This window comes from Ahaetulla prasina, chromosome 3 (genome assembly GCF_028640845.1).
Source record: "Ahaetulla prasina isolate Xishuangbanna chromosome 3, ASM2864084v1, whole genome shotgun sequence".
In the NCBI taxonomy this organism is placed as follows: domain Eukaryota; kingdom Metazoa; phylum Chordata; class Lepidosauria; order Squamata; family Colubridae; genus Ahaetulla; species Ahaetulla prasina.
In genome coordinates this window covers 68,366,744-68,378,977 of record NC_080541.1, presented here as the reverse complement: position 1 = coordinate 68,378,977, position 12,234 = coordinate 68,366,744, and the positions used below count along the sequence as shown (strand labels likewise).

At 37.4% G+C, this 12,234-nt stretch overlaps 1 protein-coding gene across 1 annotated transcript in view; it reads left to right on the top strand.

Annotated features, from left to right (window-relative positions):
* NETO1 (neuropilin and tolloid like 1) overlaps positions 1-12,234 on the top strand; it is a 107,041-nt gene that overhangs the window by 43,955 nt on the left and 50,852 nt on the right. The window contains exons 5-6 of the mRNA XM_058178197.1: positions 10,252-10,293; positions 10,386-10,513. Of these exons, the coding sequence (XP_058034180.1) occupies positions 10,252-10,293; positions 10,386-10,513 (170 nt within the window). The remainder of the gene's footprint in view (positions 1-10,251; positions 10,294-10,385; positions 10,514-12,234) is intronic.

Here is a 12,234-nt window from a genome sequence, read left to right as displayed (position 1 = left end):
GAGCCATTACTACACTGCCCTGCATGGCATCTTTATCACAAATATTTATTATGTTTGATTGTTTAGATTTCAGAGGTTTTTGCAAAAAATTATCCTAGAAAGGATGATATATGTAACTTTAATAAGTAAAAAGGAAGATACAAAAAGATCTGCCTTGGAGTAAATAATGTATGGTATATAGTAGTACCTCACTACTCATCGTTAATTGGTTCTCGGAGACATGATGAGTACCAAAAATGATGAGTACCAAACAATTTCTTCTCATATGGAATAATGTAGTGAGTTACAAAGCAGCTGAAACCAACAAGTTCTAGCTTGTGCATTGAGTACCAAAGAACAATAGGGCAAAATGTTTGCATCAAAATGGGCTGAGTACCAAATTCAATGAGTTTAAAAACAATCAAGTAGCAAAGTACCATTATATAAACCCATCTATGGATAAGCTAGGGACATGGTGGCTCAGTGGCTAAGATGCTGAGCTTGTCAATTGAAAGGTCAGCAATTCAGCGGTTTGAATCCCTAGTGTCGTGTAACGGGGTGAGCTTCCGTTACTTGTCCCAGCTTCTGCCAACCTAGCAGTTCAAAAGCACTTAAAAAATGCAAGTAGAAAAATAGGGACCACCTTTGGTGGGAAGGTAACAGCGGTCCGTGCACCTTTGGCATTTAGTCATGCTGGCCACATGACCACAGTGACGTCTTCAGACAGCGCTGGCTCTTTGGCTTTAAAATGGAGATGACCACTATTTTAGTTTGGCCTACATTTTTCAGTGTATCTGTCAGTATATATGGTAGATGTGATGTTACATTTTTGGCATCTTTGTCATGATCTTGTCTTGCTTAGAGGAAATCAGCAGTTTTTATGTGGTAACCCTTCCTAACATTCTTCTAGGACAGGAGAACTATTCATGCACTTTAGATATTTTTTATGTACAGAATAATGAGGATCTAAACCCTATACTGTGTAAAAAAAAAAGATTTCTGGTTTTATAATGAGCTGCTGGTCATTATGTGCAGAGTTTTCTCTTGGAAAAAAATTGACTGATTTAATTTGAGAGGTTTCTGAGTAGCTGTATCATATTTGGCAAAGTATAAAGTCCCCCATTGCGATTTATTGTTACATACCTTTTCCTACTATCAGCTGTCCTGAAAGTTGATTCAATCATGTGTAAATAAATGTATTGTAAATACATTTACAAATACATTTATTTGCACATACAACATAGATATAAATAAAACAGCATTCCATAATTTTAATCAAAGAAATCAGTATTCAAAATTGTTGGTACTACAACAATACTGCTACAATGCAAAATGTTGGTACTACCATATTCAGTTTCTGATTCTGGGTAGAATTTTCTGGTAGGACACTGCCTTTGTAGCTGAAAGAAGGAATGATTTATGAATGGTTGAAAGCTGCCATTACGCTGAGCAGTTTAATTTGGAGCGATTTGTCTGAATTATTTGTGAGTGTTTAATCTGCTTGCAAAGCATGTAAGGATGTGAGATGTGTGTTTTGTGACTTCAAGGACAGGGTAGTTTCTTGCTGGTTGATCTTGCCATGTCTTCCTTTGCTTTAACTTCTCTGTGTTATCTGTGACAGACGCAGACTATTGATGAGATAAGCACCTGTCTGCAGAATTTTTCAGGCTTCAAGGGGAAAAAAAGAGTATTATTTCTTATTCAAGAAGATTGTAGTAGCTAGACTAGAATGTTCTGTCATTCTGAATGTTCTGCCATGATAATAATTTATCATTTTAAGGCTCACCTATACTTGTGTTAATGGGACGCGGTGCTCAGCGGCTATGGTGTTGAGCTTGTCAATCGAAAGGTTGGCAGTTCAGCGGTTCGAATCCCTAGTGCTGCGTAATGGGGTGAGCTCCCGTTACTTGTCCCAGCTTCTGCCAACCTAGCAGCTCGAAAACATGTAAAAAATGCAAGTAGAAAAATAGGGACCACCTTTGGTGGGAAGGTAACAGCACTCCATGCGCCTTTGGTGTTTAGTCATGCTGGCCACATGACCATGGAGACATCTTCGGACAGTGATGACTCTTCAGCTTTGAAACGGAGATGAGCACCACCCTCTAGAGTCGGGAACAACTAGCACATCTGTGCGAGGGGAACCTTTACCTTTACCTTATACTTGTGTTGATTTTTCAACCTTTGAATATTTTATTTCTTGAAGGGAAGTGAACCAAAACCGAATGTCCAAGGTGAGGTATATTTTTTGTTGCATGTTTCTAATCAAATCTGTATTTTGCATTTTTACTCATGAGTCTTGTTTTTGGAATCCATTGGGTGGTCAAAAATAAGCTGAGAATATTTATCTGAAATAGCAAAACATAGTGATTGACTCCTCTTATTCTATCAGATACTTTTGTGGTTAGAAAGCTGGGAAACAACAAGCAAGGCAAGGGGTTTAGATTAGGTCATGTGAGGACTGCATAATCTAGAGTCAGGAGATGGTTGTCACTGGTAAACTTAGTAGTATCTTATATCAGAATTGAACAGGAAGAGGAGAGCAGTACCAAGTACAATGCTAAATATATAGCTTCACTGCAAAGGGATATATTTTTTTTAAAGGGAACAGATGGGGAAAGAAATGGGCTTAACAATAGCAATTACTTCGAATTATTTGTAGTTATCACTGAATGCAGATTAATTCTTAGGAGATTGGTTTTGTTTATAACAAAGAGATTTTTAAAAAATTGAAAAATGTTAATAAGTAGATAAATTAATCTACTTGTATTGTTATAAAATCTAAGTTAGTAGCTCTTACAAGGTTGGTTTGGTTATTTCATTAATAGCTTAAGATGTTTCATACTTCTTCAAGCCCTTTCATCTTTCAATGAGTCTAAAAGAAAGCTTTGCTTTTGAAAGAAGTCAGGGATGTGTTTGTGATTTCAAAGCCTTCTGCCTTTGTTGTACTTGGTTTCTTCCCTTTGATTTTTGCCCCCTCTGATTTTAGACATTTGAAAATAATTTTGCTTTCCTTGTCACTTAATCTTCCCTGACCTATGCTACTGGCATTAGCTCTGTACTTTAATTTACAGAATGGAGTAGGAAGGAGTCAAAGAATGTGCATTTCAGTTGATACAATTTAGATGTAGCACAATTGATTAATTCCATGTTGGTATTCTCTGTACTATCAGCACTCATCAAGTTTAGGATGCTAGAGACTGGCATAGTAGGGACACTCTTGGTGGAAAGTGACTATAAATCTATTTTATGGTGCTATTGATTATTGGTATCCAAACACCTCATGATGTCTAGTTACATTATGGTTGAGGGTGCTGAACAAGGGTTTCACTGCTTGTTACTGCTATAATTATATGGATTCCAACCTAATCAATACAAATGTACTGTTCTACTTTATTTAAAATAAGAAGTAGGAATGAGTAGGTCCACGATCAATATGTGGGTTGAGATCTGGGTTAAGATTCCAATCTTTCCACCAGAAAAAAAGACTAAAAGCAGGAAAAAAGGGGAGCAATATGCAATGTAACATATATTTTCACTGCTGATAGAGTTAGATTTGCAAGTATGACTGGTATGTAAAAGAAGACCTAGATTTTTGGGGGTACATATTTCCTTAATGTAGTTGCGTCTGGCCAACCTTCTCTGAACTAGGAAGCCAAGCAGTCAGTACTGGTTAGTTATATAGAAAGGAGACCTCCAGAAATTCCGAGGCTTAGAGTAAAGAGGCAAGTCTAAAAATAGTCATTAAGGGATGCAGTGAAAAAACATTTCTGCAACCCAGAATTGTATTACTGGGATAGTTTGCAGATATCATATGCAAATACATAGCGTTGCTGATAAAACAATATTAATGTCCATGTTGAATTGATCTCTCTTGGCTAGCATATTTCCTTCTTCCTTTTGCAGCTGGCCTGACCTTCCAACTTAACTGCCTATCACTGCTGGCATAGTGTCAGTTTCCAGCCTCAGCTACCTGCTAAAAGATTCTTGAGACTCTTCTTTTGGTCTATTCTTGTATCTGCTCAAATATTTACCTGGAATCCTGCAGCACTGCAGATGGGCTTTAGGTCTCCTGGGTCTTGTGTCATTTAATTATTTTGCCTCAGGTTGTTCTATACTTTCCCCTTCAATTCTTTTCCTAAGCTCACTCCAGTCCTTTCTGTAAGGCCCACAAGGGGAGAAAGAAGCTGAATCAAGCAGAAGCAGTTGGAATATGTCAGGTTCAGTCAGACAAATAAAGATAAAGCTAGGCGGGGGAGACAACTAAAAACATTACAAATTATGTCATTGTAGAATAATTGATCCCAATTGTAACAAGGAAGATACCACTGAGCAGGAAAGAGGGGCATAAATGATTCGCAACACTTCCTGCTGTATAAGCTATAGAAAGATATCTTTACAATGGACTGAACTAATCCAGAACTTTGACACTCTTTGGTTCCAAAAGGGCAAAGGGCCACAAACACCCACTGCTCTGGATGCTTTTGTTAAAATAGCCCTTTTGGCTATGATGGTGGTATTACGTCTAATTAGAAAAGGGAAAAGCCTGCATTGCTTTCATTAGACCACATTCCAAAAAAGGGACACTTATTGTATAGGGCTTCTTAGGTCATCCTCTGCTTTATAGTTTGGTGAGATCGTGAAATGCTACAGAGATGGCCCAAGAAGTGCAGAATACCATGTTCTCCTTCTAACCTTTCTCCTGGTAATGTTTATTTATTTGTTTATATTAAGACATTTTCATAGAATAAAAACAAATCAAAGGAAAATGGGAAAAGTGGGGACCTGCCAAAAACAAAAAAGAGAAAAAAATACCCCCTAAAGCCATGGCACACAGAGCCCTCTCTGCTGGCATGTGTGTCATCACCCCAGGTCAGATCTCCGTGGTGTTTCTTTCGTGAGCTTCTGTTTCCCTGCAAACGATGAAACAGAAGCTCACGAAAGAAAAAGATCCTTGTTTTGAGGACTGTTCTTGGGTTGCCCTAGTCCTGAAGATTCTCCTTTTAGACCTGCCTTGCCCATCTTGTTTTGAGAAGTGCTCTTGACCTTTTGGTTTGAACTGTGCCCATGTTTGTGAACTGCGTTTGTGTATTGTTTCATTGTGCCCTTTGGGAAAACTGCTTCTTGTCTTGGACCTTTGCCTTGCTCTGAGCCCTACCCTTGCTTTCTGTCTGGTCTTCTGCTTTGTGGATTTTGTGGTCGGGTAGTTTATGGGCTGTTGTTTGGGGAACTGAGGGTGGAGCCTGAGTGGTCAGTGGAGGGTCAATTGTTTAACCCTCTTGAGGAGAAATAAAAGATTCTCAGGAGGCCTGCCTAGTGTTGCCCACCTGGGTGATAACATAGACAGAGAGACACAGCTGAAAAATATTCATCAGCCTACAGCACTCACAGAAAAGTGAAAATAATAAAGAAGCACAGTCCGAGACCCAGGAATAAGAGAATTGAAACAGAAAATGTTGTGCTGCTTTGGAATTGTAGTCATAGCATTATTAAAACATAGAATTGAGTACCCATGACTTATTTGGGTTGATGAAATTCATAGACTTTGATATAGGCGAGTACTTGTTTATCAAGTTCTAATTGAAAATTGTTTTTTCCAGTAAGAAACAGATACAAACTCACAACCAGAATGTGACAGACACAAATGCCCAATTTGTGAATATATCCGGAATATATTTCATGGCCTTCCGTTTTCATACACAACTCCTTAACTCATATGTTCATCTTCCAATGTGATATATGCCATCATCTGCATTTGAAATAAGGGAAGGCGCAATTGGCAGATGGACACAATTATAGTATCAGAAATGTGTTGTTTCTATTCCTTTCTTTTTGGGTTACAAAATAATATCGAAAAACTTCTGCTTGATTACTTGGGGAAGTAGACTGTCCCACAAGATTCTGATTTGTTTCCCTCAATATTGATATTGACATGAAGATATTGGAAAGGATAATTTCCGGGCTAGGACGAGTTCCATTAATATGCTAATGATAGTTACCTATAATTATTCTTTCTGAGAACTCAGCTAGACGATACTTGAGCTACTCTGAATATAAAGAACTGTAAAATAAAATAAGGTGCAGCTGTGTTTAGAGCAAAGGCTACACTTTTATTGATTCTAGGAGCTGAATGTCAGGATATGTGAGATGCACCTTTTCTGAATGGGACTGCATCCCTGAGGAACATCCCTGCAGTCTGTGGATTCTCCAGCTCAACAGCCATATAATTTCAGTGAAGGAGATAGTCATTTATTAAACTCAGTTGATACAGCAGTGTGTCCCATCTGGGAGGAAACGGGCCAGTGATTCAAGACTTGCGAGTGATCTTTGTCAACCAACCCTTGAAGGTGACCTGTATCTAACTCAAAAAGCAATACTGTTAGTGGTAAGGGGATCTCATTTGAGTCCCATATAACCCCCGTGTTGAAATAACTTCATTTTTGAGCTTTTGAATATCAATGGAACAACTTCTATGGGTCATGATACATATATAATTTAACATATTACAGAACATATTGAATCAACTCTTTCCTCTTTCTAGCAAAATATTATTTATTTATTTATTTTTATTTTTTATTTTGTCACAACATTATATACAGGAACATATATTGAAAGGAAACAATAGGCCTGGAACAGTAGGCACTTTTGTGCATTTATGCACGCCCCTTATAGTCCTCTTAGGAATGGGGTGAGGTCAATGGTAGACAGTTTTTGGTTAAAGCTTTTAGGAGTTGGAGAGGAGACAACAGAGTCAGGTAGTGTATTCCAAGCATTAACAATTCTGTTACTGAAGTCATATTTTCTGCAATCAAGATTGAAGTGGTTGACATTAAGTTTGAATCTATTGTTTGCTCTTGTATTATTGCTATTGAAGCTGAAGAAGTCTTTAACAGGAAGGACCTTACAATAGATGATTCTGTGTGTTAAACACAGGTCTTGTCGGAGTCGGCGGAGTTCTAAGTTCTCTATGGTTATAGAAAAGTCTCATAAAGTTTTTTTTCTCCATCTTTCCAAAACTTGATCTTTTTTCTGAGTTGGATCTCATGCTGCATGATCCAGTCCACATCTGTTCTTGACTGTGCTAGATTCAGTCCTCCCCAGCTAAACCTCTGGGCAATTTTAATAGAATGTAATATATGTAGTTTAGATTTGAACCATGGAGTCGTTGGTGCTCTTTGAGCTGGAGTTGTCTACCAGGGCTATACACACCAGGCAAATAGCCAGTGCTAGCAAATTCCTTTTGATGTGTATTTCCCACCATATGCTAGCTTATCCTCTTGTAATCCCTTTCTCTCCGATATCTCTTCTGTGCAAGATGTAGGAAACCAGGTCAGGCACAGAATAGTTCTTACTAACTGACTGTGATGACTGTAATGGTGAACATGTAACTGAGAGAAAGAGAGATGCTGGTTGCAAAGTTACGTTTTCAGAACAATTTTAACTTCGAATTATTTATGCATGAGGCAGTTGATAAGCAAGCTGTACTGGTACTCATTATTGTATCTTTTGAACTGGAAAATAATTATCTTGAGATTGAAATGCTTTCCCTGAAATTGGTCAATTATCCCTGATTTTTCTTTTAGTGTAACATATAACTATATTTATTATAGCATATAAATATTACAATATGATTGTAACTGACCTATAAGAAACTTTGATTAACATCAAAGATAAGCAAAGTACAAAAATATGTAAAGAGTTATTAATTTAACTTTGTTGTACCCAAATTAAACATGACAATGTCATACCTTGGTTACAGTTGACCATGCCCAAATCACATTGATATTTCAAATTCAACATGGGGTTGTTCTGAGAGAATGGTTAGTAATTATAATTTCAACAAAGTGATGTTGTAAATATTGAGTAGGATGATACAGTCAGAACATAACTACAATATTATTTGCTCTGCTCTGTAAGCTTTGTAAAGGAAAGCTCATTTTCCTTTATGTATGCTTGTTACTTTGCCTGGGTAGTATCAAATAGATCAAGTCCAAGCCACATAATAATGTTTTGTGAGTATAAAGTGGCATTACTTCATGTGTAAATAGCTGAGTTCATTGTTGGAAGAGAAAGGTGCAAATGAAATTAGTGGGCCATTTTTAAAATTTAATAATTAAAAAAATATTGAGCAAAAAAAATTAGCAATATAATTAAGAAAAACTTTTATTTAAATTTTATGTAAAATCATTGAATTATACATTTACAAGAAAAAATATACATTTAAAAGGCTAAAAAATACAAACTAAAAAGAAAAGAAGAAATACTAAAATAATTTTATAAGAAAAATAATACATTACAATTTCCAATTTCACTACTCTTGTATGACACTAAAATAGAAGATCATATACAATATTAAACACAGTATAAAATCCTGTTTTAACATGTGTACAAAATAGAAGGATAAAATTGTGTGTTATTCATAAATATTTCAGTGTATGTCTTCCATTTCCTTCTATTTTTTAATTGTACCATATCCTGATGGTACATGTTCTAACAATTTCAAAGGTTCAAAGATAAAATGACCATTGAGTATTAGTTACCCAAAGTAGTCATAATAACACAGTTGGTTAAAATCTTAGTTTACTTCCTCAGAACTTAATGCATTTTATTTCATTTGTTGTTTTGGGGGAGTGTCTCCTAGCAATTGACTCCTGGCAATTGACTGACTAGTCCCTGTGGTGTTCTTGTAAAGTTTTTCAAAAATGATTTGCCATCACTGCCTTCCTATATTACCCAGCTGGCTTTATGTGCAAGGTTTCTAATCTGATGCCTTAACTACCAACCCAAACTAATTATTGCCTTAATCCCAGCTATAGGATATATTTAACCCAGGAAAAGTAGCATTTGCAGCATGCTTAAGGTTTGTAAATCTGCTAGAGGGGTGCTGATGTGGTATTCTTTTATGTCTGGTTATTTAGTTCTCTTGAAGATATGGGCAGAAGGATCCTCCATTTGATGTGGTAAACCCTTAGTTGTTTAGCAAACTGTGAACAAATGCTATATAATTCTGCTTCTTTTGACAACCCTATTTGTTACATGTTCAGGCTGATAGATTTGAATAATTTCTTGATGGTTCTTGGAACTGAAAGACATCAGGGCAGACAAGTCTTTAAAAGCTTTTGGAATAGGAAACAGAGAAGGGTCTTAGGTATTAGATCTATTTTTCAAGGGAAGTGCAGTAATAAAATGGATGAAGGCGCTAGAGCTGTGATGGCGAACTTAGGGCACGTGTGCCAGAAGTGGCACACAGCACTCTCTCTGATGGCATGCAAGCCATCATCCCAGTTCAGTTCCGCTGCGCATTCACTCGCCTCCCGCTAGCCAGCTGGTCTTTGGGTCCCTGATGTGCATGCGCAGGGGGCAGGGCACATGCGGGGGACCGTGCACTCATGCATGGGGGTGGAGTGCATGCAGGAGTGCTGCATGCTCATGTATAGGGGGGTGGGGCGCATGTGGGTGGCGCGTTTGCATGCATGGAGGGAAGGGTGCATGCTTGGGGGCCCCGCGCATTGCATTTTGGGGGTTTATGTACGTTTTGGGCACTCAGTCCAGAAAAGTTTAGCCATCACTGAGCTAGAGTGATATTGGTAGAACATTCAAAGAGAATCCGACTTAATATACCGGTACCTTACACCAGTCCTGGTTAAATTGTGTTTCCCTTAAGACTTGAATGAAGCTTCCAGAGCCCTGGCATCTAAATTGCAATATTTTAACATGACAGAAGGAGAAAATCATTATATTCATGGAGGTCAATCATTTAAATTACATTTAAAGTAATTTTCATTTAATAAAATGTATACTGCAGTTAAATCTCATTTAACTTTTATATTAGCCCTGCCTTTTTTAAAGAGTGCAGATAATATGCATTTTTAGCGAAAGAGGAAATGAAGCTCGTTTCTCTGTTACTTTCTTGCGCCAGCAGGTAACTATTATATAGCTGGTAGATTTTAGCTGCAGCTGCTGGGTTGGCTGTTCAGATGAGTTATAATTAGTTGAATTTAGTCTGTTTTATGGGCATCATTTTAATTGAATTTTTCTTGTGTGCTTAAATGTATTTGCTTTTGTTAGTCATTACCCTTTGTTGGAAAATTCAGTAAATTAGCAAATTAACCACCTGAGGGTAACTTTGTTTTTTTAAAGAACAAATCTCATTTTAAAAATTCAACTTAATAGTTCTCTTCAGATCCCCATAATTAAGATTGAGATAGATTATAATGTTTCTAAAAGTGTTGGGGAAAACAGGCTAATTTGTTTCTTCTTTGGTTTCACTTTCAGATCCCGAATTCAAAGATCTTGGGGTTTTGAAACCATTGCCAGGTCGGTATGTTCAGTTTTCCATAGCACTTCAAAACCTTTGTATTTGATCTGATTTTTTTCTTGTTTGATCTTTATGTTTTGTTGTTATTCAGTTTGTGAGTTTCAAATGGGAGGATCTGAAGGAATTGTGGAATCGGTGCAGATCGGAAAAGAAGGGAAAGCTTCTGATTCTGAGGCTGTTGATTGTAAATGGTACATCCGAGCACCACCACGATCCAAGGTCAGTTCTGTTCCATTCTTTGATTTGTGTGTGTGTGGGGGGTCATCATTTAAGCAAGTGACTATATTAATACAGGAATTTGTTGCTTTCTACAAATAGCTCTTGTTTAATAAGCAGTATCTATGAAACATGTAGGGACGCGGTGGCTCAGGGGCTAGGACGTTGAGCTTGTCGATCGAAAGGTTGGCAGCTCAGCGGTTTGAATCCCCTAGTGCTGCCATGTAATGGGGTGAGCTCCCGTTACTTGTCCCAGCTTCTGCCAACCTAGCAGTTTCAAAAGCACATAAAAATGCAAGTAGAAAAAATAGGGACCACCTTTGGTGGGAAGGTAACAGCGTTCCGTGCACCTTTGGTGTTGAGTCATGCCGGCCACATGACCACGGAGACATCTTCGGACAGCGCTGGCTCTTTGGCTTTGAAATGGAGATGAGCACCGCCCCCTAGAGTCGGCAACGACTAGCATGTATGTGCGAGGGGAACCTTTACCTTTATGAAACATGTAAATTTACATTCTTTGCTGTACGGAAAAGGTTATAATCGGTGTAAATATTTTGAGTGGTATGGTAGATTTAGAGCAATTTGGCGCCCAGGCATTTTTAGGTTTAGGCCCTTTCCCTATGTATCAATTTATATTACAGTAAACATATCATTGTTTAATATTTTTAAGAACTCCAGAACTTTCAGTTAGTAATTCTGTAATATAAGTACCACTTTTCCAGAATTAAAGAACAATGTTTTGAAAGGAAGGTCAGATCCATACTGTTTAATTGCCCTACCATCTTCTATTCAACCCAAGTATGCTAAAATGCAACTTCCACTGTCCTCTGTAGACATTTCAATTTGTCAACATTGGATATGGTATTCAGATGGGTACCTGATCAGGATAAAGTAGATGGGACAATTAATTCTCATGGTCTTCAGTCTGTGTTCCTACTAATACATTGTAAAATTGCATGTCTTTTTAGCAGGTGCATCATGCTGTTGGTTCGCATTCAACCTGTGATCTATTTACACACCCAGAATTTTTTCACACGTACAGCCAGGTTTTCCCATATTTATTTCATATTTTTACCCAGATGTGGAGCTTCATGTTTCTCTCTATTTTGTTCATTTCATTCCATTGTTCAAGCCTATCTGTGGACCTTTTTGAATCTATATATTTTTTAAACTGTAGGTCCATCCTCCTAAATTTGTGTCATCTTCAGATGTGATGATCATTATCAACTCCTTAATAAAAATGTTGAACAGCACAGAACTCTGTTTAGTACCTTTGACACTCCACTCAGTACTATTATCTAATTTGATATAGGGCCATTTAAGAGCACCCCCTTGACCATATTTCAGTCTATTATAAATGTCTACAGTTGTATCATTTTCTACTTAATGTTGTCATTTTATTAATGAGGACAGCATAAAAAACTTTGTTGAACTTTTTGCTGAGGTCAAAATATTAAGTTAGTCACTCTGTCAAAAAAGGAGATGACAGTAGCATTGCATGACTTGTTTATGGGAGATCCGTGATGACTCTTTTTAAGTGTTGCATGCTTATGCAAAGACTCCCAGATATTCTGTTAAATAATCTGCTAAGGGATCTTGCTTGGTGTAGATATCAAGCTGAGAGGTCTGTAATTTTGCATGATCTTCTCTTTTCTGAAAATAGACACCGTTTGTTCTTGTTCAACCTTCTAAAACTTAACAGTTCCCTGGGAGTTTTCAAAGAT